The sequence below is a fragment of the Orycteropus afer genome, unplaced genomic scaffold (genome assembly GCF_000298275.1).
Source record: "Orycteropus afer afer isolate SDZICR_OR568_19922 unplaced genomic scaffold, OryAfe1.0 scaffold00890, whole genome shotgun sequence".
Taxonomy (NCBI): domain Eukaryota; kingdom Metazoa; phylum Chordata; class Mammalia; order Tubulidentata; family Orycteropodidae; genus Orycteropus; species Orycteropus afer.
The window spans coordinates 256,045-279,475 of record NW_006922477.1 but is presented as its reverse complement, the minus strand read 5'-3'; the positions used below and the strand labels follow the sequence as shown (position 1 = coordinate 279,475).

The 23,431-nt window shown below is 38.5% G+C and overlaps 1 protein-coding gene across 1 annotated transcript in view; it reads right to left on the bottom strand.

The window, feature by feature from the left end:
* Positions 1-9,620: 9,620 nt before the first annotated feature.
* The window catches only part of NINL (ninein like), a gene marked incomplete at its 5' end in the record, with an annotated part of 227,849 nt that continues 214,038 nt past the window's right edge, over positions 9,621-23,431 (bottom strand). The window contains 1 exon segment of the mRNA XM_007958241.1: positions 9,621-9,812. Within this exon segment, the coding sequence (XP_007956432.1) occupies positions 9,621-9,812 (192 nt within the window).

Genomic DNA, 23,431 nt, shown 5'->3' with positions numbered 1-23,431 from the left:
GACTGGGATCTTAAAAGCTTGCAAGCAGCCATCTAGATGCAACAATGGGTCTCTCCTCATCCAGAGCAAAGAAAAATGAAGAAAACCAAAGATTCATGAAAACAATTAGTCCCAATGACTGGTACACCATGCAATCTGCAGCCTATATGACTATGAGACCAGAAGAACTAGATGGTGTCCAGCCACCACTGTCAACCACTTGGAGGGGGATCTATGTAGGAGATCCTGGATAGAGAGGGAGAACAATGTGGAAAAAAACTCAAAATCATTTGGAAAAAATAAAGAGGTGGTGGTGGGGGGACGACCAGGATTGCTGGTCTGATAGAGCTTGGTGGAACCACTGAGACTATGGTCCCTAGCTGCCCTTCAGGTTTGGAATTGAAACTACACCTGTGGCCTCCAGCCAAACAAAAGATAGGCATAGGATTTGAGCATTTACCTGAGGTAGATACACTACTTGGACAGAACAATCATGGGAGAAAGAAGAGCTGTTTATCACAGGGAGACAGCTCAGGGAGCAGGAGTGCATGGTGGGATGGTAACTATCGGGACAAGTGGGAGAGGAGCTGTTGCATCGTGGTAAATTGTGGTCAATGTCATGAGACAAAGTGTTTGTGAACTGCTGCATGGAAAGTGAATTTGCTCTGTAAATTTTCACCCAAATCACAGTTTAAAAAGACCAAACCAAACAAAACACAAAACCCTCCAGCTGCAGTGGGCCTGGAACAAGTGGCAGAGTTGTAGCCCAAGGTCCAGAGGCCTTCACCTGGCCCCTAGAGCTGGAGATCTGAATTTGGACTTCTAGCCACCTAAACTGTAAGAAGCCATCTATCTGTGGTATTTGTTATAACAACACTAGAGCACCAAGACAGTGTAGGTCCAAATTCACTTTTTTTCTTAAGTGGGGCACATGGATATCCTTAAGCATAGTGCCTAAGGCACTTGACTGCTAACCAGAAGGCTGGCAGTTCAAACCCTCCAGCCACTCCTCGGAAGGAAGTTTGGGCAATCTATTTCCGTAGTGATACTGTCTCGGAAACCCAAGGAGGGGTCGCTATGAATTGAGTCCGACTCAATGGCACATAACAACAACAACGTGCTAGAACGAATTGTAGGAGGTCTGGCGGTGCAGTGTTTAAGGCATTCAGCTACTAACAGTAGGGTTAGCAGTTCAAATCAACCAGCAGCTCCATGGGAGAAAGATAAGACAGTCTGCTTTTGTAAAGATTTACAGTCTTGGAAACCCTATGAGGCAGTTCTACTCTGCCCTATAGGGTCACTATGAGTAGAAATGAACTAGAGGGCAGTAAGTTTTTGTTTTAGCATTTGGTTTTATAGCATTTGTTGAAAATGCTGTATTTTCTCCACTGCATCATTTTTCCACCTTATGCAAAAAATAAATTATCTGTACATGTGTGGGTCCTGGACTCTATTCTGTCCTATTGACTAATTTTTCTATTTTGACACCAATGTTATGCTATTTTTGATTGTTGTTGTTGTTGTTATGTGCCATCGAGTCAGACCCGACTCTTAGCGACCCCTCCTTGGGTTTCCAAGGCAGTACCACTACGGAAGTAGATTGCCCAACATTCCTTCCGAGGAGTGGCTGGTAGGTTTGAACCACCAGCCTTCTGGTTAGCAGTCAAGTGCCTTAGGCACTACGCTACAAGAGCTCAATTACTGTAACTTTTTAATAATAATTCTTAAAAAAAAAAAAAAAAAACAAACCTAACTGCCATCAAGTCAATTACACATAGCAACCCCTAATGGGTTTCTGAGGCTGTAAATCTTTACAGAATTAGATTGCCCCATGTTTCTTCTGCAGAGCAGCTGGCAGGTTTGAACCACCAACCTTCTGGTTAGCAGCCAAATAAATGCTTTATCCATTACAACACCAGAGCTCCTTAACTCTTAAAATAGGTAGTTAATGCCCCAAATTTTTCTTTTTCAGAGTTGTTTTAGTCCTTATATTTTCTTATGAGTTTTAGGATCAGCTTTCCAATTTCTACAAGAAAAAATGTCTGCTTAGATTTTGACTAGCATTACATTGAATCTGTGTGGCAATTTGAGAACTGACTTAACAATATTGAGCCTTCTAATCCATAAACAACGTATATCTCCCCATTTACTTATGTCTTCTTTCATTTCTCTCAAATATTTGATAGTTTTCAGTGTACAGGTCTTTCACATCTTTTGTCAGATTTATCTCTAGACATTTCATAATTTGGTGCTACTATAAATGGAATTAAAATAATTTAAATTCTAATTGCTGCAGGAAATAAAAATATAATTTATTTTTATACATTCATCTTACATCATGCAACTTTGTTAAATTCACTTATTAATTCTAGTTATTTTTTATGTACATTTCATCAGATTTTCTATATTCATGATGATGTTTTCTGTGAATAAGGTTTTACTATTTCTCCTTCCTTTCCAACTCTGATGCCTTGTGGTTTCTTTTTCTTATCTGACTGCACTGATTAGAACCTCCAGTGCAGTGTTGAATATAAGTAGTCAGAGTAGACATCCCTATTCTGTTCTTGATCTTTGGATGAAAGCATTCTTCCACCTTTCTCTTTTTAAATTTTATTTTTTTGTTGTTGAGAATATCCCCAGCAAAACATATACCAGTTCAACAGTTTCCACGTGTGCAATTCAGTAACACAGATTACATTCTTTGAGTTGTGGAACCATTTTCACTACCCTTTTTTGAGTTGTTCCTCCTTTATTAATATAAACTCACTGCCCCATTGAGGCTTCTATCAAGTTGCTGTTGTCAATTTTGTCCCATACAGGTAGTTCTTAAAGGGGTATACTGCCAAATCAAACTTTTTTTTTTTTTTTAAGTTAACCTAAACTATAGTTTAAGAAGAAATCAGGGTTATTTTTGATTAAAGGTTTAAAGACTATCTCAGGGGAATAGTTTCAAGGTTTCATCCACTCTCCATGGCTCCAGAATGTCTAGAGTCAATGAGAACTTGACATTCTGCTCTACATTGTCCAGCTTAGAATCAAGATTCTTCTTTTATCAAAATATTCAGTACTGGCAGCTGTGCACATCCAGTTCTTCTGGTCTCATCGCAAAGGGGACAGTTGTTCATGGAGGCAATTAGATACATATTCCTTCTCCTCTTCATATTCCTGACTCTGTTTTCTCTTTTGCTCCAGGCAAATACCGACCATTGTTGTGTCTTGGATGGCTTCTTGCAAGCTTTGAAGACCCCAGGAACTACACAACAAACTAGAAGGTAGAATTGAAGCACTAAACACTAAAAACATTATTGGGATATCCCATGAAACCATAACCCTTAACCTCCAAATCAAAGAACCAAATCTGATGAATACAGAAGCAGCCTCAGCAGTTACTTTTTTTTTTTTTTTTGGTCGTTGTTGTAAATAGTCTATTATGCAGCTTTAGGCAATTTGACTTTTAACAGGTGTACAATTTATTGACAACAATGAAAACAATCGGCTGTGTAACTCTACATTTAAATCAATGCAATTTTTCCATCACTGTAACCAAAACTCAGCAAATCCCCCCCCTTTCCCTTTCCCTCTCCCTCATGCCACTGCTAACCACTAATGAACTTTGCTTTCTATACATTTGCCTTTTCTTGTCTTTTTATGTAAGTGAAGTCATACAATATTTGTCCTATTGTGATTATTTAATTCAGCATAATGTCCTCAAGCTCTACCTATATTGCAGCATTTATCAAGACTTCATTTCTCCTACAATCTTCCACCTGCATATCAGCAGTAGGTTTTTTAGTAGACACTCTTGCTCGAGTTGATCAGGGAATATATTTTCCCAGTTTACCGAGAGTTTATATCAGAACAGATGTTGGAAGCTGATTTATTTTTTCTTTTTTCTGCATCTATTCAGGATATCTTATTTACTTATTTATTTATTTTTGTCTTTGTAAGTGGTTAATATGGCAAATTATAGTGATTGAGTGATTGATTGATTTCACAATGTTAAAACTAACCCTACATCTTGGCATTAAACCCCAATTAATCATTAATGTATTATTTTGTTGGACTTTGTTAAAATTTCATTTTAAATTTTTGCATCTATAGCCATAAGCAGGTGCCCTGGAAGCACAGTAGTTACACACTCATGTGCGAACTGAAATGTCCACGGCCTGAACTAACCAGCTGCTCTGCAGGAGAAAGATGTGACAGTCTGTTTCCCTAAAGATAACAGCCTCAGAAACTCTGTAAGGCAGTTCTACTCTGTCCTGTAGAATCTCTCTGAGTCAGAAAAGACTCAATAGCAATGGCTATGCTCATAAGGGATATTGGTCTGTAGTGTACTTATAAGTTCTTTGGTCTTAGTATCAGGATAATCCTGACCTCAGAATGAATTGGGATATATTCCTTCCTCTCGTTTTTTAGGAAGAGCTTATATAGAATTGGTATATTTCTTTAAATATTTAGTAGAATTCATTGGTTAAGCCATCTTAGCCTACAGTTTCAAGTTATGTTTCTTTTTGAATGAGTTTATACACTGTTTATACATTTTATGTGTCAAATTTACTGATAAAATGTTGTTCATATTTATGCTTTTTTTATCTGTAGACTTTGTAGTAATATCACCTCTCTTACCACCAACATTGGTAATTTTTTTTTTTTTCCTAATCAGTCTGGTTAGAAGTTTATAAATTTTATTAATGTTTTCAAAGAATTAGCCATTGGTTTCACTGATTTACTCTATTCTTTTTTTTTAATTTTATTTCAGGGTTGGCAAACATTTCCTGTATGCTAGACTGCAGGCCAAATCTGTTAGGATTGTTCAATACTGCTGTTGTACAGCAAAAGCAACCATGTTGTGATTGTTAGGTGCCATTGAGTCAGTTCCAACTCATAGTGACTCTATGTATAGCAGAAGGAAACACTGCCCCATCCTGTGCTAGTTCAAATCCTTGCTACACCTGAGCCCATCATTGCACACACTGTGTCAATGCACCTCGTATAGGACCTTCCCCTTTTTGCTGACCCTCCACTTTATCAAATGATATCTTTCTCCACAGAATGGTCTCTTCTGACAACATGACCAAAGTAGGTGAGACAGTCTGGTCAATCTCGTGTCCAAGGAGCATACAGGCTGCACTTCTTCCAGGAAACATTTGTTAGTTCTTCTGGCAGTCTGTAATTCTTTCTGTATTCTTCACCAACACCACAAATCAAAAGCATCAATTCGTCTTCAGTCTTCCTTATTCACTGCCCAGCTTTCATATGCATATGAGGTGAATGAAAATACCATGGTTTGTGTTAGGAGCACTTTAATCTTCAAAGAGTTATCTTTGTTCTTCAGCACTTTCAAGAGGTCTTTTTGCAGCAGATTTTCCCAGTGCAATATGTCATCTGATTTCTGGACTGCTGCTTCCATTGGTGTTGACTGTTGAACCAAGTAACATGAAATCTTTGACATGAAATTCATTTCAATCTTTTCTCTATTTATCATATTGCTGCTTATTAGTCCAGTTGTGAAGATTTTCACTTTTTTATGTTGAGGTGCAATCCATACTGCACACTATAATCTTTAATCTTCATCAGTAAGTGAATAAAGTCCTCTTCACTTTCAGCAAGCAAGGTTGTGTCATCTGCAAATCGCAGGTTGTTAATGAGTCTTCCTCTAATCCTGATGCCATGCTTTTCTTCATACAGTCCTGATTCTCACATTATTTGCTCAGCATAGGGATGGAATAAGTATGGCCTTTGGGGGTGGAATGATCACAGCCCCCTAGGTTTCAAAGGGCCAGACCTTCACCAACTTGGTTCTGGAGTGTGGGGCTGCTTGTTCATGTAAGCCAGTAGGATGGCACCATAGCCGCTGCCCAAGAGTGAGGGGGCGGGGTTGCCATGCCCAAGAAGGAGAGGAACAGTGCCAGGCCAAGGGGGTGAGGTCGCCATTTGAGGAACTAGGAGACTGGAGCCACCCAGTGGAGGAGACCTGTACAGATACCACCCATTGAAGATCTGTACAGGTGCCAAGTTGACAAGGGGTGGAATTGTGGTAGTTCAGTTTGTGTGTCAATTTAGCTGGGCCTGGTTGAGTGGCTGGGCAGCTGGTGGTAGTTAATCTGCATGAGGAGACTGGCAATCAACTCCAGGGTGGGATCTATCACAAGCAGTTGGATAGCTGCCTCTGGGTATGTGGTCTGCTTCCTATATATAAGGAGGTCTTTGGGTATGGTCTCTAGCTTTTGGCACGCTAGGACCCTGCATGTAGCTGTGTCGCTGCTCAGCAGCCTGCTGTGTTTTACTGACCTTGAGACTTACAGTGGACTTAAGTTAATGGCCTGCCGTGAGGATTGGTAACATCAGGACTGTGCCTTTTTACTTGTCAACCTTGGGGCTTCTCAGCCTCAGCAGCCAACAGCTGTCTTGAGTGAAGAAATGCCTCTACTCCAGTGGGCCGGGAGCAGGAAGCAGAGCTGGACCCCAACATTGAGGGTTTTTCACCGAGCCCCTAGAGCCTGGCACTTTGAACTTGGGACTTAAAGGCTCCAAATTGTAAGAATAAACTCATGTTTGATAAGGCCATTGCATTGGTGGTATATATTCTTGTCAGAGCAGCACTAGGTAACCAGAATAGGATATAACCCTGACACACTTCTTTCCTCATTTAAAAGCATTCAGTATCTCCTTGTTCTGTTCGAATGACAGCCTCCTGGTCTCTGTACAGGTTTCTAATGAGCATAATTAAGTGTTCTGGAATTCCCATTCTTCTCAATGTTATCCACAATTTGTTATGATCCACACATTTGAATGCTTTTGAATGTTTTTGCATAGTCAATGAAACACAAACATCTCTCTGGTATTCTTTGCTTCCAGCTAAGATCAGCAATGATATCCCTCATTCCACGTCCTCTTCTTAATCCAGCTTGCATTTCTGAATGTTCTCTGTCTTCTATATACTGTTCCCTGCCCCCCACAAAAAAAGCAGCCATAGACAGTATGTAAATGACTGTGTATGGCTGTTTTCCTATCAAACTTTATGAAATCAGGACTTGGGGCTGGGTTTGACCTATACCATGTAGTGTGCCAACAACTATTGTCTTGATTTCTGCTTTGATCTTAATTCCTTATTTCTGTTTACTTTGGGTTTAATTTGCTCTTTTTCTAGTCATTTAAGGTAGAAGCTGAGTCAGTGATCTGATATTTTTCTTCTAGCAGGTGTTTAGAGTTATGGATTTTCCCCTAATTTTTATTGTAGCTCCATCTCAAAAATTTTGACATATTGTGTTTTCATTTACTTCAAAACATTTTCTAATTATCCCTTTGATTTCCTCTTTGTTTCACTGGTTATTTAACTGTGTTGTGCAGTTTTCAAATATTTGAGTATTTTCCAAATTACCATCCAGGTATAGATTTCTAATTTAATTCCACTGTGATCAGACTTCATACTTCAGTCCTATAAATTTCATGAGATTTGTTTCAAGGCTTGGAATATGGTGTATGTTAGTTAATCTTTTCTGTGCTCTTGCTTCTATTGTTAACACATGGTAAGTTCTATAAATGTCAATTGGTTGAAAGTGTTGTTCAAGTCTATTAAATTCAATCTCCTCATTACTGAAATCCCAGACAGAAACCGAAACAAAGTAAACAAAGAAGTGTGCCATTTGATGAATTCTGACAAATGCATACAACCATGTAACCAAAACTGTATTGAAATTAATATTTTAATAACTAGTTGAGCTAATACTCATTTATTGCTCTTATTTTTTCAAACTATTTCCTTTGCTTATCTATTTGTGCATATAAACTTTAGAGTAAGACTGTTTAATTCTGGAGCAGGTGGTTGATTGGCACAGAAGACACCTGTTTGTATTTTTATTGGAACTGTATTACAGTTATCAATTAACTTAGAAGAACTATCAACTTTATGTTGTTCAGTCTTCCTATCCAACAACTGCTCTTTCACAGTTTATGTCTTTCCACAGTGCTTTAAAGTTTTTCTCATTCATGAATGTATAGCAAATGTACAAAGAGATGAGAAGAAGACACACCAACTTCAGGATAGTAGGAAGAGAAAAGGGACTGAGATCAATAGAAGAGGGCCTTCACCTCTACCTAAAATGTTTTATGTCATTTTTTAAAAAAATTATCAAAATGTTGTTTTTAATACATCCAGTTGAGAGACCAAGGGGTTTTCTCTTAAAACACAGTATTTTTCCATATATTTGAAATATTTTATCATTAAAAATACTAATAAAAAAAAAACATTTGGCAGTTACATCAATTGTTTAATAGAAAAGAGTGTATTGCAAATAAAAATACACTCTTCATATTACAGTAATACATTCAGATAAAGCAAAGGTCATAATCTTTTGACATAAAACAGTTTTTTAAAACATATAGTACATTTCCAGCATGAAGATATTTCAGTGAGGAAAATATTAATTTACAATAAATACAACATCCCTGGGTCCACAAACCTAATCACTGTGCAAATATCTACATGTGGTGGAGTGGGTCCTAAGGAAGGGTATTCCCCTCTTTTATTACCAAGTTCACAATTCACAGAGTGAAGCATTTCATGAAAGTCTGTACAGGTCCACCACTAAGCATTGTAATCTAAGCAAAGCATTAATAACAAAATGGTAAAACTGTGAGGCTTAGCATTATTATGCCTAGTAAATTGGCATAATAATGTGCTTAGAGCTGCTATTCTACCTCATTGTATAATACCTGGTCTTAAAAGCTTGCAAGTGGCCAAGCAAAGAATAATGAATGGTCTCTGCTCACCTGGAGCAATAGAGGAAAAGGTTATCAGGAATAGGAAGATAATATGGAATGTATGGCTAATTACCTCCATGAACAACTGCCTTCTTTGATGTGACAAGAAGAACTGGATGGTGCCCTGTTACCATTACTGAACATTTTGATAAGAGATTCCATAGAACAATTCTGATCAAAAAGGGGAAACGCAGAACAGAATTTCAACTTCTCATGGACTCTAGACTTTCTGGAGCCATGAAAAGTAGAAGAACCCTTGAAACAATTGCCCTGAGAAATTTTTTAAAACTTAAACCAAAAATATCCCCTGAAGTAATCTTAAAACCAAGCAACAGTTCAGCAACTTGAAAGACTGGACTCACTGTCCTTCGGCGGCAGTGACATTATGTTAATGCAGGTGGTACTATTCAGAAAAGAAGGGTGTGACTTGTTGCACAACTCAAAGAATGTAATCAATGTCAGTAAATTGTACATGTGGAAACAGTTGAGTGGTGTATGTTTTGCTGTATATATTCTCAACAATAATGAAAAATATTTTTAAAAAAAGAATTGCAAAGCTGTGCAGATTTCTAATTTTCCATTTTAACTTTTGCAGTCAAAGTCAAAAGGACAACATTGGAATTAACTTTGTCATTCCTTGCTGACAGTCTCCATAATGTTTCACCAGTGAGTGGCAAAACTGAGAATTTTATAAAAATGTGATTTTGCCCAATAGGAATATTTCCTTAGCATCTAGAAAAGACTGAATGTTTGTTATACTCACTCCTCGTATTCTTGAGGATGCATGGCCAATGAGCCACAGAAAATCATGGCATCACAATGGCTTAGTTTTAAGAGATTCTTTTCACAATGAATTCCAGGAAAACAAGCAGTCTTTACACAGAGAGAGATGCTGGAACAATCTTACTGATTAATTTGTTGAGAGCTCTGATTTTTTCTTCCAAGATGAGGTTATTTTTTTCAGTCCCTCTTTGCTTCTGTTCAGTCATCTGTAGGGCTTTCATTAGGTGTGCATTCTCCACATAAAGCTCCTTGAGCAGCAAATTGGACTTTGTGTTCTTTTCAAGCTAGACAAGGGAAAGAGTCACACTTTACTGTAAGTCTAATGCAGGAATGCTTGCCACCCCAACCCCCATTCTTCCACATTTGTCAAAATCATGCTTTTAGGTTCTTGCAGATAATGACTCAACTACTGTATGCAATGACAATTCTTGTTACTCTCAAGTAAGACAGGAAATTGAGAATGTGATGAACTATATTATGGAGAAAATTTAAGGGCAATGTGAGAATTATTTTAACCTGAAATGAAAACCTAAAAGAAAAAACCAAGTTTTCAGAAAGGCAGTGCAATGCAAAACTGAAATTGCCAAGAATGCCAACTATGTTTGGTTCATCTAATATAGTCTACTGCCCTGTGCCATCACCTAGCACTCCTTGTGGCACGGTCCCCCATGCTGCCTGGGATGCGAGCACACGGTTTCAAAGATGTGAGTGAGGGTAAATGCTAACTTTGGCATGAACTTTGTTCAAAATACAAGGGCACAGGGATCCAAGCATGGGGCTTAGTCAACACCATATTCACTTGTTGAACACATGGTCACTAAGTGCCCCTGCATGCCAGGCAATCCTCTAGCACTGGAGAAGCAACAGTGAACACAGTTTCTGTGCTGTGTAGCATATATTTTAACCAAACCAAACCAAACCCACTGCCACGAGTCAGAATAACAGCAGGAAACTAACGAGAAGCAAATGTGATATGGCAGGTGGGGAAAATGCTAAGAGAATCTAAGCAGGAAACAGGAGGGGGCTGCTATTTTGGTTGGGAGAACTGTGCTGGTTAATGTTCTGTCAACTTGACTAGGCTGTGATCTTCAGTGGTGTGGTATGTATTCTTCCATAATGTATTTACCTTCCATTTTGTAATTTGATGTGCACAGCCAATCAGTTAAAAGGGGAATTGCCTTGGGGTTGTTGCTTATATCTATTATATAAGTGGTTGCTCTGGTGAAGCTCACTCTCTCTCTTGACCTGTACTCTTCTTGCTGTCTGACCTCCAGTTCTGATGGAAGCCAGCATAAGTCTCCAGCCTGCTGCCTGATGTGCAGTTCTTGGATTCACCAGATCCAAAACACTGTGAGCTGTGAGCCAGGAGAGGTCTCCAGTTTGCCACTGGATGCAAAGATTTGGCACTTGTCAGGCCCCACAATTGTGTGAGTTCTCTTTCATATATATATGAAAGCCACTCCTCTGAAGGAAGGTTGGGCAATCCTACTTCCGTAGTGATAACTGCCTCGGAAACCCAAGGAGGGGTCTCTATGAGTCGGGGCTGACTCGACGGCACATAACAACAAATATATATATATATGAATAAGGATGATATATATATATAAGATTGAATAAGTATGGCAAAAGATATATATTATTATTATTATTATTATACAAGCTGAATTATATATACAATTTCACTTATTTGCTCCTGTAGAGAACCCAGACTAAACATTTGGTACAAAGAATGATTCTGTTGCTGTTGTTGTTAGGTACTATCAAGTCAGTTTTGACTCATAGCGACCCTATGTACAACAGAATGAAACACTGCCTGGTCCTGTGCCAGCCTCACAATCCTTGCTCTACTTGAGCCCACTGTTGATCAAGTCACTGTGTCACTCCATCTTATTGAGGGCCCTTTTCATTGACCCTCCACTTTACCAAGTATGACATCCTTCTCCAGGGAATGGTCCCTTCCGACAATGTGACCAAAGTAGGTGAGATTAAGTCTGGTCATTCTCGCTTCCAAGGAACACTCCAGCTACACTTCTCCCAGGACAGATTTGTTAGTTCTTCTGGCAGTCCACTTTCAGTATTCTTCACCAACACAACTCAAAAGCATCAACTCTTCTTCAGTCTTCCTTATTCATTGTCCAGTTTTCACATTCATAAGAGGTGATTGAAAATACCATGGATTAGGTTAGGAGACCTTAGTCTTCAAAGAGACATCTTTGCTCTTCAGCACTTCAAAGAGGTCTTTTGCAGCAGACTTGCCAAATGCAATACGCCGTCTGATGTCTTGACTGTTGTTTCCATTGGTGTTGATTGTGGATCCAAGAAATATGAAATCTTGGACAACTTCAATCTTTTCTCCACTTATCATGATGTTGCTTATTGGTCCAGTTATGAGGATCTTCATTTTCTTTATGTTGAGGTGTAATCTATACTGAAGACTTTAACTCTAAAGACTTTTTAAGTCTTTAATCTTCATCAGTAAGTGCTTCAAGTTATCTTTACTTTCAACAAGCAAAGTTGTGTCCTCTGCACATTGCATGTTGTTAATGAGTCTTCCTCCAATCTCGATGTCATGTTCTTCATATAGTCCAGCTTCTTGTATTGTTTGCTCAGCATACAGATTAAATAAATATGGCAAAATATATTTGAAATACTGGTAGCATAGCCTCCAGCCTCACAGTAACATGCAAACCAGCACAGTATGACAAATTGACAGATGAGTGGTATTAGAGTTATTCTATAGGAACAAAAATCTTAAGGATGTTTTCTGAATTGGTTCTTAAGTGTAGCTAGATTGAAAGGCACTAATTACTCTTATTTCCCATAAATAGGGCATTGCTCATCCGTGGCATTATGTGGCAATAAAGATATGCAAAACATCTCCACTACTGGATGCAGTATTTGTGACAGACAAGGCTCTGGGTGACTGTGTATTTAATAACTTTCAAGATTTTTGTTAAATGACAAATATAATGAAGCTGGCTGGTCACTCCTACTTTAGCTATACATAGTAGAGAAAGAAAATGATGAGCTCAGGGCTTCAAAGACCCAGGTCAAGCACCACATTAAGGACCTGAAAATTGTTACCTGGAGGGAAGAAGCCTTATTTCACATAAATAAAGAGCTGATAATGCTGAAAACCAAACCCAGAGTCTTTCCTAACAGTTGTTGAATTACAATGTCAATTGAATCCTCAAACCTGAAAGGTGTCTAAAGTTAAAGTGAGGGCAGTGAATGGGAAGAAATGAGATCTTGAAAACTGGGATGGAGAAATGTGGGCAGATATAGGTAAAGCCAAGGACATTCAGGAGCTCTGGTAGCATAGTGCCTAAAGCACTTGACTGCTAACCAGAAGGCTGGTGGTTCAAATCCACCAGCCATTCCTTGGAAGGAAGGTTGGGCAATCTACTTCTGTAGTGATACTGCCTTGGAATCCCAAGGAGGGGTCGCTATGAGTCGGGTCTGAGTCGACAACACATAACAACAAGGACATTCAGCCTCTAAATTCTGTTGAATCACTCCTGCCAGGAGAACCAGTCCTTCCTCACCCATCTGAAGAGAGTAACCCAGCTTTGTTTATGAAATCCCTTGCCAGTAAAATCAGCCCTCCCAACCCTATCTGATGATGATGTTGTTATGTGCCGTTGAGTCGAGTCAGACCTGACTCATAGCGACCCCTCTTTGGGTTTCCGATGCGTTATCACTTCAGAAATAGATTGCCCAACCTTCCTTCCGAGTATCTGATGATATAAACCCAGATATGTCTGAGGAGTCCTGTGTGAAGCATTTTCTGAGGTGTCACTTGAGAGAGAGTTGCTTGCTAGACATTGCTGAATGTCCCAAGGACAAACACTCACCACCTATTTTTGCTTCTAGACCTGTTGCTGTTAGGTGCCGCCAACTTGGTCACAATTAATAGTGACCCTATGTACAAGAAAATAAAACACTGCCCAGTCCTCCACCATCCTCACAATTGTTGCCACACATGAGCCCATTGTTGTAGGCACTGTGTCAATCCAACTTGTTAAGGGTCTTACCCTTTTTTGCTGACCCTCCACTTTACCCAGTATCATATCCTTCTCTTCGGGGACCGATCCCTTCTTACAACATGACCAAAATATGAGAGATGAAGTCTGGCCATTCTTACTTCTAAAGAACTTTCGGGTTGTACTTCTTCCCAGATTTGTTCATTCTTCTAATAGTCAATGGCACCTACAATATTCTTTGCCAACAAAACAATTCAAAAACATCAATTCTTCTTCAGTCTTCCTTATTCACTGTCCAGGTCTCACATGCATTTGAAGATACTATACCATGGCTTAGGCCAGGTGCACCTCAGTCTTCAGAGTGACTCACTTTAAAGAGGTACTTCACTGCAGATTTTCCCAATGCAATATATCATTTGATTTCTTGACTGCTGCTTCCATGGATGTTGACTGTGGATCCAAGTATATGTTTGACAACTTCAGTCTTTTCTCCATTTATCAAGGTGCTTCTTATTGGTCCAGTTGTGATGATATTTGTTTTCTTTTTCATTTTTTGTTTTATTGTGCCTTTGGTGCAAATTTACAGAGCAAAATTTGTTTTACATTCAGCAGTTTGTGTACATTTGATTTCATGCCTCGATTACCATCACTGACCATGACAAACTCTCCTCCCCTACCTTCCCTGTGGCTACTCCCTGGATGTGCCCTTCTTAACTAAGCACTCCTGTCTGACCAGTTTTCATGCTATGTGAATCCTGCCCCTCGGGTGCACCATGGCCTATTGCTCTAAAGGGTGTATTTCCCTAGAGTATGTGGGAGCATAGCCTTAGGGTAGGTGTTCTGCATGTAGGTCTTTCTACTGTTGGGCTGAGAGTACTGTTGGGAGTGAGTCCAACTCTAGGCCCAAAAGGTAACCCAGGGCCATAGTCTTGGGAATTCCTTCCACCAGACTCCATATGACCAATAATTCTGGTCATTTTTGTGTTTCTGAATTTTGTTCCATATTTTTCTCCCCACTCTATCCAGGATCTCCAGTTTTGATCCCTTCCTGAGTGGTTGGCATTGGCAGCTGGGCACTAGCTAGCTCTTCTAGTCTTGGGGTCCATCATATTCTTGGACTAATTATTTCCAGATGCCTTTGATTTTCTTCAGTCTGCTTCAGATGAGAGGAGACCAATAGTTGCATCTTAGATGGCTGCTTGAAAGCTTTTAAGACCCCAGTTGCTACTCACCAAAATATGTTGTGGAACAAGATTTTTATGTACTATGTTGTGCCAATTGAGCTTGGTGTCTCCTGAGACTATGGTCCTGAGTCAGCAGGCCTGGTGATTCTCACTCTCAAGGTGTTTGGTTGCCTCTGAGAGGTTACTCCAACTCTGTTTTCTGTTGCTTCTGTAATGGGTGTGGCTAATTTTGTAGCACATGTGCATATGCAAGATTATCTTCAGCTAAATCTATCCTTGGTCTAGGGTATATTCCTGTTCACCAACCCCTATCTGATCTTTTCACTTGTCCATGCATTTATGTGTAGCCTGGTGTTTGGTGTTAGTAGTAATGCAGTATTGTGCATATATACTATAATTTGCCTCTGTTGTCTATATCCTATGTGTATGTTACACTGTCCTTCCTTTCTCCAATGCCACCACATTGGTCACAGACTCTTTCCATACCATCCCTCCCTTCACCAAAATCAACATGTAACACACAAGTAGTCTGAAAATTTCCCTCCCACCCCCAGTAACCAACAAAGTGAATATCCTTTCCTAAGTAAACTTTTCCATGATTTTTTACAATAATGGGCTCATACAGTATTTGTCCTTCATCCAGTATAATGTCCTCAAAATTCACCCATGTTGTGAGATGACGCACATATTTTTCATTAATCTTTAATGTAGCATAGTATTCCATTGTGTGGATGTACCATAATTTGGTTATCCACTCACCTATTGATGGACATTCAGGTGGTTTCAATCTCTTTGTTATAGTGAATTGTGCGCTGATGAACATGGGTGTGCATATGTCTGTTCATGTTCTGTCTCTCACCTCTTTAGGATATAGTCCTAATAATGGAAATGCTGGATCAAATGGTATTTCTATTTTCAGTTTTTTAAGGAAATGCCATACTATTTTCCAGAATAGTTTTACCATTTGCTGTCCCAGCAGCATATGAGAGTTCCAAAATCTCCACAGCCTCAGCAACTTTTGTTATTTTCTGTCTTGTTGAACTTTGCTATTATTGCTGCAATGAGATGATATTTCATTGCTGTTTTGATTTGAATCTCTCTAATGGCTAGTTATCATGAGGAATTCCTCATATGTTTCTTGGCCACCAATATATCGTCTTTAGTGAAGTGTCTGTTCATGTCCCTTACCCATTTTTGAACTGCATTGTCTTTTTGGTGTTGAGGTGTTGGAATTTTCTGTAAATTTTGGAGATAAGTCCTTTGTCAAATATGTCATAGCCAAATATTTTTTCACAGTCTGTAGGTACTCTTTTCACTCTTCTGGAGAAATCTTTCAATGCACATTATAATTTAATTTTCAAAAGGACCCAGTCATCTAGCTCTCTTCCCCTGCCTATGCATTTTGGGTTATACTTCATAGTCTATTTATGTTATAAATTAGGGCCCCAAGATTTGTCCCTATTTTATCTTTGATGAGCTTTATACTTCCGGGGTTTTTTTTACATTTAAGTCTTTGATCCAAATTGAGTTAGTTTTTGTGTATGTGGTCAGGTATGGATCTTGTTTCATTTTTTTGCAAGTGGATATCCAATTTTGCCAGCACCATTTGTTAAAGCAGGTATCTGTCCCCATTTAATGGGTTTTGGTCCTTTGTCAAAGATCAGCTGTCAATAGATGAACGGGTCTATTTCTGGGTTTTCGATTTTGTTCCACTGGTCTATCACTGTACTAATACCATGCTGTTTTAACTACTGTGACTGTATAGTAGGTTTTGACGTCTGGGAGTGTGAGACCTCTTACTTTTTCCTCTTCAGTAGTGCTTTGCTTATCTGAGGTTTCTTTCCTTTCCATATGAAATTAATAATTGTTTCCTCAATATCCTTAAAAATGTTGATGGTATGTGGATTGGAATTACAATGAATGTGTATATTGCTTTGGGCAATATTGACATTTTCACAATATCAACTTTTCCTACACATGAGCAGAGAGCTCTGGTGGCATAGTGCCTAAGGCATCTGACTGCTAACCAGAAGGCTGGCGATTCAAGCCCACCAGCCACTCCTTAGAAGGAAGATTGTGCAATCTACTTTCATAGTGATATTGCCTTGGAAACCCAAGTAGGGGTCACTATGAGTCAGATCTGACTCGACAGCAGTCTTTTTTTTTTTTTTGGTTGTTGTTGGTATATAGGAACAAGGCAGATGCTGCCATTTATTTAGATCCCTTGTATTTTCTTGTAGTAGTGTTTGGGAGCTCTGGTAGCATAGTGGCTAAGGCACTTGACTGCTAACCAGAAGGCTGGCGGTTCAAACCCACCAGCCACTCCTCGGAAGGAAGGTTGGGCAATCCTACTTCCGTAGTGATACTGCCTCGGAAACCCAAGGAGGGGTCGCTATGAGTTGGGTCCGACTCGACGGCACATAACAACAACAACAGTGTTTTGTAGTTTTCTTTGTATAGGTCTTCTACGTCTCTGGTAAGATTTATTTCTAAATATGTTATCTTTTTGGTAGCTGTTGTAATGGCATTGCTTTATTTCCATCTCAGAGGCCTCTTTGCTGATGTAGAGGAATCCAATAGATTTTTGTATGTTGACCTTGTATCCAACCACTTTGCTGAACTTTTCTATTAGTTTCAGTAGGTTTTTTTTTGTGTGTGTGAGTGTGAAGTCTCTTGGGTTTTCTAAGTATAGGATCACATCATCTGGAAATAGGGATAGTTTTACTTCCTCTTTACCAATTTGTATGCCTTTTATTTCTCTTTCTTGCTTTATTGCTCTAGCTAAGACTTCCAATAAAATATTAAATAGAACTGGTGATAGGGGCATCCTTTTCTGGTTCCCATTCACACAAGGGAAATGCTTTCTCCGTTAACAGGAATTTTGGTTGTAGGCTTAGCATATATGCCCTTTATTGTGTTGAGGATTTTTCCTTCTATCTCTATTTTGCTGAGAGTTCTGAACAGGAATTGGTGTTGGATTTTATCAAATGCCTTTTCTGTATCAATTCATATGATCATATGGTTCTTTTCTATTGTTTTATTTATGTGGTGGATTACATTGATTGTTTTTCTGATGTTGAATCATCTTGCATACCTGGTGCGAATCCCACTTGGTCATGATGTATTATTCTTTCGATATGTTGTCAAATTCTGTTGGCTAGGATTTTGTTGAAGATTTTGTGTCTATACTCATAGGAATACTGGTCTATAGTTTTCCTTTTTAGTGGTGTCTTTCCTTGATTTTAGTATCAGTGTTATGCTTGCTTCATAAAATGAATTAGGGAGTATTCCATCTTTTTCTATGTTCTGGAGTAGTTTGAGTAGTATAGGTGTCAACTTTTCCTTGAATGTTTGGAAAAATTCTCCAGTGATGCCATCTGGGCCAGGACTTTTTTTTGTGGGAAGGTTTTTATGACCTGCTAAATTTCTTCTTCTTCTTTTTTTTTAATGGAACTGTTCAAGTATTCAGTCTCCAACTGGGATAGTTTAGGTAAGTCTTGTGTTTCTAGAAACATGTCCATCTCTTTAGGTTCTTGAATCTGTGGGAGTACAGTTCTTCATAATATTCTGTTATCATTTTTATTTCAGTTGATTCTGTTGTGATATGGCCCTTTTCATTTATTATTCATGTTATTTCCATCTTCTCTTTCTTTTCTTAGATTTGCCAGTGGTTTGTCAATTTTATAAATCTTTTCAAAGAACTAGTTTTTTGTTTTGTTGAATTTCTCTCTCTCTCTCTCTCTTTTTTTTTTTTTTTCCCTGATCTTTATTATTTCCTTGCTTCTGGATACTGTAGGTTTCTTTTGTTGCTCCTTTTCTATTGTTGGAGTTGTTGAGTTAGAGTGTTGATTTTGTTTATTTTCTCTTTGTTGATGTGTGCATTTATTGGTATAAATTGATCTCTGAATATTGCTTTTAGCGTATCCAAAAGGTTTTGGGAAGTTGCATCTTTTTTCTCCTTTGTTTATAGGAATTTTTTGATTTCATACTTTATTTCTTCTGTTGTCCAGTAGTTTTTGAGCAGTGTATTATAAAGTTTCCACTTATTTGCTATTTTTCCTTGATCTTCCTATTATTAATTTCTAATTTTATAGCACTGTGATTAGAGAGGATGCTTTGTAGTATTTCAATGTTTTTTAATTTATTGAGGTTTGTTTTGTGTCTTAACATATGGTCTATTCTGGAGAATCATCCATGTGCACTGGAGAAGAATGTGAATTGTGCTTTTGTTGGGTACAGTGCTCTGTATAGGTCTACACGGTTAAATTGGTTGTGTTCTTGAGTTCTTCTGTATCTTTCTTGAGTTTTTTCCCCATTTTTTTTTTTTCTTTGAAAGTGGTGTGTTAAAGTCCCCCACTACTGTTATACAGTTATTTATTTTTTCTTTCAATTCACTTAATATTTGCTTTATGTATTTTGGAGCACACTCATTGACTGCACAGATATTAATTATGATGATATCTTCTTGGTCAGTTGATCCTTTTAGCACTGTATAATGTCCTTCTTTGCCCCTTATGTTGTTTTTTCATCTTTAAGCCTATTTTATCAGAAACTAATATTACCACTCCTGCTCTTTTTTGGTTGTCATTACCTTGGTATATATTTTTTCGCACCCTTTAATATTTAATTTGTTTTTATCTTTGTGTCTAAGGTGAGTCTCTTGTAGGCACCATATTGATTGGTCTTCTTTCATACCCAATCTGCTACTCACTTTCTCTTGACTGGTGCATTTAGTATATTCACAATGAGTGTAATTAGTGAGAAGTATGCATCGACTGCTGTCATTTCACTGTGTTTTTTGTTTTTGATTTCCTTGTTCCAAATTTTTTTTGGGTGCTGAGCTCAATTTGTTACCAAATGTTTCTTCTCTTTTCTTCATTTTTGTTAGTTTTTTGCTTAGTAAGCGTATGTGTTTTTCTTCTTTCTGAGTTTGCTTAGGGGGATTGTTAATTTTCTTTCTGGTTACCCTGAGTAAGTTCTTATCTCCGTAAGTTTGAAACAGTCATTTCTATAAAGACATTGTCCTGTCTCCCTCTCCATTTGGAAGTTTTGTAGTTAGAACTTTTATTCCCTCTATTTGCTTTGTTGTTGGTGTTGTCTGCAGACTGACTCCCTTATTTCTCTCTACATTATTTTATGAGCTTATTTTGAGCATCTATTTCTGGTTTGGTTCCTAAATGGTGATGTCAGGTGTCCAGATTTATTGTTCTCTGTTGTAGGCACTCTATTGGAAGGATTCCATTTAGCATTTCTTGTAGAGTTGGTGTGGTTTTCACAAATTCCCTTAATTTCTGTTTAAGAATGTCTTGATTTCACCCTCATATTTGAGGGACAATTTAGCTGGATAAATATTCTTGCTTGAAAATTCTTTTCCTTTAAGGTTTTATATATGCCATCCCATTCACTTCTTGCCTGCATGATTTCTCCTGAGAAATCAGAACTTAGTCTTATTGGCTGTCCATTGTAAGTGACATTTTATTTTCCCTGAGCTGCTCCCATGTTTCTTTCTTTGTCTTTGATTTTAGAGAGTCTGATTAAGATGTTTTGGTGACATTCTCTTGAGATCTATCCTTTATGGGGTTCATTGAGCTCCTTGGACAGAACTCTTCCTTTGTGATCTCAAAGAACCAAACTCACTGCCGTCAAGTCATTTCAGACTCATAGTGATCTCACCTTGGGTTTCTGAGGCAGTATCTCTACAGAAGTAGACTGCCCAATATTCCTACCAAGGAGTGGCTGGTTGGTTTGAACTGACAGCATTCTGGTTAGCAGTCAAATGCCTTAAACACTATGCCACAAGAATTCCTCATTTCCTTCATGATATATGGGAAAATTTCTGTTAGCAAGTCTTCCACAATTTTTGTTGCTGTTGTTGCCTCCTCTTGATCTGGAATTCCAATGAGGTCTATGTTGCTTCTTTTCATGTCATCTTATATTCTCTTCATTTCTCTTAAATCTTTGTTCTGATTTTTCTTCATACATGCTGTTGTCAAGGGATTTGTTTTTCAGTTGGGAAATGTATTCTTCAGCCACTTCTAGTCTATTCTTTTGTCCTTTCACTGTGTTTTCTGTCTCTGTAATTTTGGTGCTCATCTTTTGGGTTTCTAACTGCTGTTTTTGTATGAGTTCTAATTGTGTATTTATTTTGTTACTGAATGATTTTCCTGAATTCTTCCAGGGTACTATATGTCTTCTTGCTGATTCTGTTTGTGGTTTCCTTGAGCTCTCGGAGAGTCCTACATATATATATACCTTCCAAATTCCTTCTCAGATAGTTCAATTGCTTGTTCTTTTTCCATGACAGGTGATTCTTTTTTTTTTTTTTTTAATTGTGATTTGGGTGATAATTTATAGAGAAAATTCACTTTCCACACAGCAGTTCACATATACTTTGTCTCACGAAATTGACCACAATGCAACAGCTCCCCTCCCACATCCTCCAAACAGTTACCTCTTCCCTGTGTTCATCCCTCCATGCACCCTCACCCCCTGAGCTGTCTCCCTGTGCATAAACAGCCCTTCTTTCTCCCATGATTGTTCTTTCCAAGGATTGTATCTATCTCAGGTAAATATTCAACTCCTATGCCTCTCTTTTGTTTGGCTAGAAGCCACAGGTGTGGGATCAATTCAAACCTGAAGGGCAGCTAGGGGCCATAGTCTCAGTGGTTCCACCAGGTGCTATCAGACCGGAAAACTTGCTCCCCCCCCCCTTTTTCCAAATGATTTTGAGTTTTGTTCCACATTGTTCTCCCTCTCCATTCAGGATCTCCTACATAGATCCGGATCCAAGTGGTTGACAGTGGTAGCCAGGCAGTATCGAGTTCTTCTGGTCTCATAGTCGTACAGGTTGCGAATCACATGGTGTACCAGTTGCTAGGAATAATGGTTTCCATGAATTTTTGGTTTTCTTCATTCTTATTTGTTCTGGACAAGGAGAGACCCATCATTGCATCTAGATGGCTGCTTGCAAGCTTTAAAGATCCCAGTCACTACTCGCCAAAGTAGGAGGTGCGACAATGTTTTGTGTAGTATGTTATGCCAACTGAGCTTGATGTCCCCTGTGACTATAGTCCCAAGCCCAAAGGCTCAACTACTCATTCCCTCTGGGTAGCTGGCTGTGACCAATAAGTGACTACAACCTTGTCCTTTGTCAGTTCTACTATACACCTGGGAATTCAGATCATACAAATATACTTAAAGGACCATTGTCTGCCAACCCTATACATGATCTTGGGTACACTCCCTGCTTCATAGACAAACTTTAGAATTCAGCTTGTCCACCCATCCATCTAACCATATACCCGTGTTTGCCTTCACTGACAACACAGTACTGTATGTGCAAAATGGTTCATCTTTGTTGTTTGTACCTCACATGTACCTTTCTATGTCTTTCTCTTCCTCAATGCCAACATGTTGATCATTCACATTTGGTACATTTCCCTTCTCTTCACCCAAATCAATACTTATCTATATCTATCAAACAATGTTCCTGACCCTCCCTTCCTATCCCTGGTAACCAACAAAAGAAAATTTTCCTCCATAGATAAACCTTTCCTTGACTTTTACAATAATGGACTAATACAATATTTGTCCTTCTGTGATTGACTTATTTCACTCAGCATAATGTCCTCCAAGTTCATCCACATTATGTGGTGGCTTGCAGATTCTACATTATTCTTTAGGGTTGCATAGTATTCCACTGTGTGTATGTACCAAAGATTGGTTGTCAATGCCTCAGTTGATGGACACGTAACTTTTTTCCATCTTTTAGCTATTGTAAACAGTGCTGCGATGAACATGAGTGTGCCTTTGTCTGTTCTTGTCACAGCTCTCACTTCTTTAGGATATATACCTAGTAATGGAATGACTGGGTCAAATGGTATTTCTAATTCCAACTTTATAAGGACTTGCCACACTGCTTTCCATAGTGGTCGTACCATTTTACAGTCCCAACAGCAGTGTATAAGATTCCTGATCTCTCCACATCCTCACCACCTTTTGCTGTTTTCTGTCTTGTTGAACTTTGCTACTAGTGCTGGAGCTGGATGATATCTCATTGTTGTTTTGACTTGCATCTTTCTAACGGCTAATGATAGTGAACATTTCTTCATATGTTTCCTGGCTACCTAACTATCCTCCTTAGTGAAGTGTCTATTCATTTCTTCTGCCCATTTTTTAATTGGATTATTTGTCTTTTTCTTATTGAGGTGTTGGAGTTTTCTATAAATTCTAGAGATAAGTCCCTTATCAAATATGTCATTGACAAATATTTTCCCCAAACTGTAGGTTCTGTTTTGACTCTTTTGGAGAAGTCTTTGAAAGCACAAAATAATAATAATAATAATAATAATAATAATAATAATTTTTTGAAGGTCCCATTCTTCTAGTTTTTCTTTTGCTGTTTATGCATTTTGGGTTATGCTTGATAGTCTATTTACACCATATATTAGGGCCCCTAAATTTGCCCCCAGTTTTTCCTTGAGGAACTCTATAGTTTTAGGTCTCACATTTAAGTCTTTGATTCACCTTGAGTTAATTTTTGTGTATGGCATGAAGTACAGATCTTGTTTCATTTTTCTGCAAATGGATCTCCAGTTTTGCCAGCTCCATTTGTTAAAACATTCTCTTCCCCATTTAATGGATTTTGGTCCTTTGTCAAAGCTCAGCTGACCATAGGTAGATGGATCTATTTCTAGGTACTCAATTCTATTCCATTGGTCTATGTGTCTGTCATTA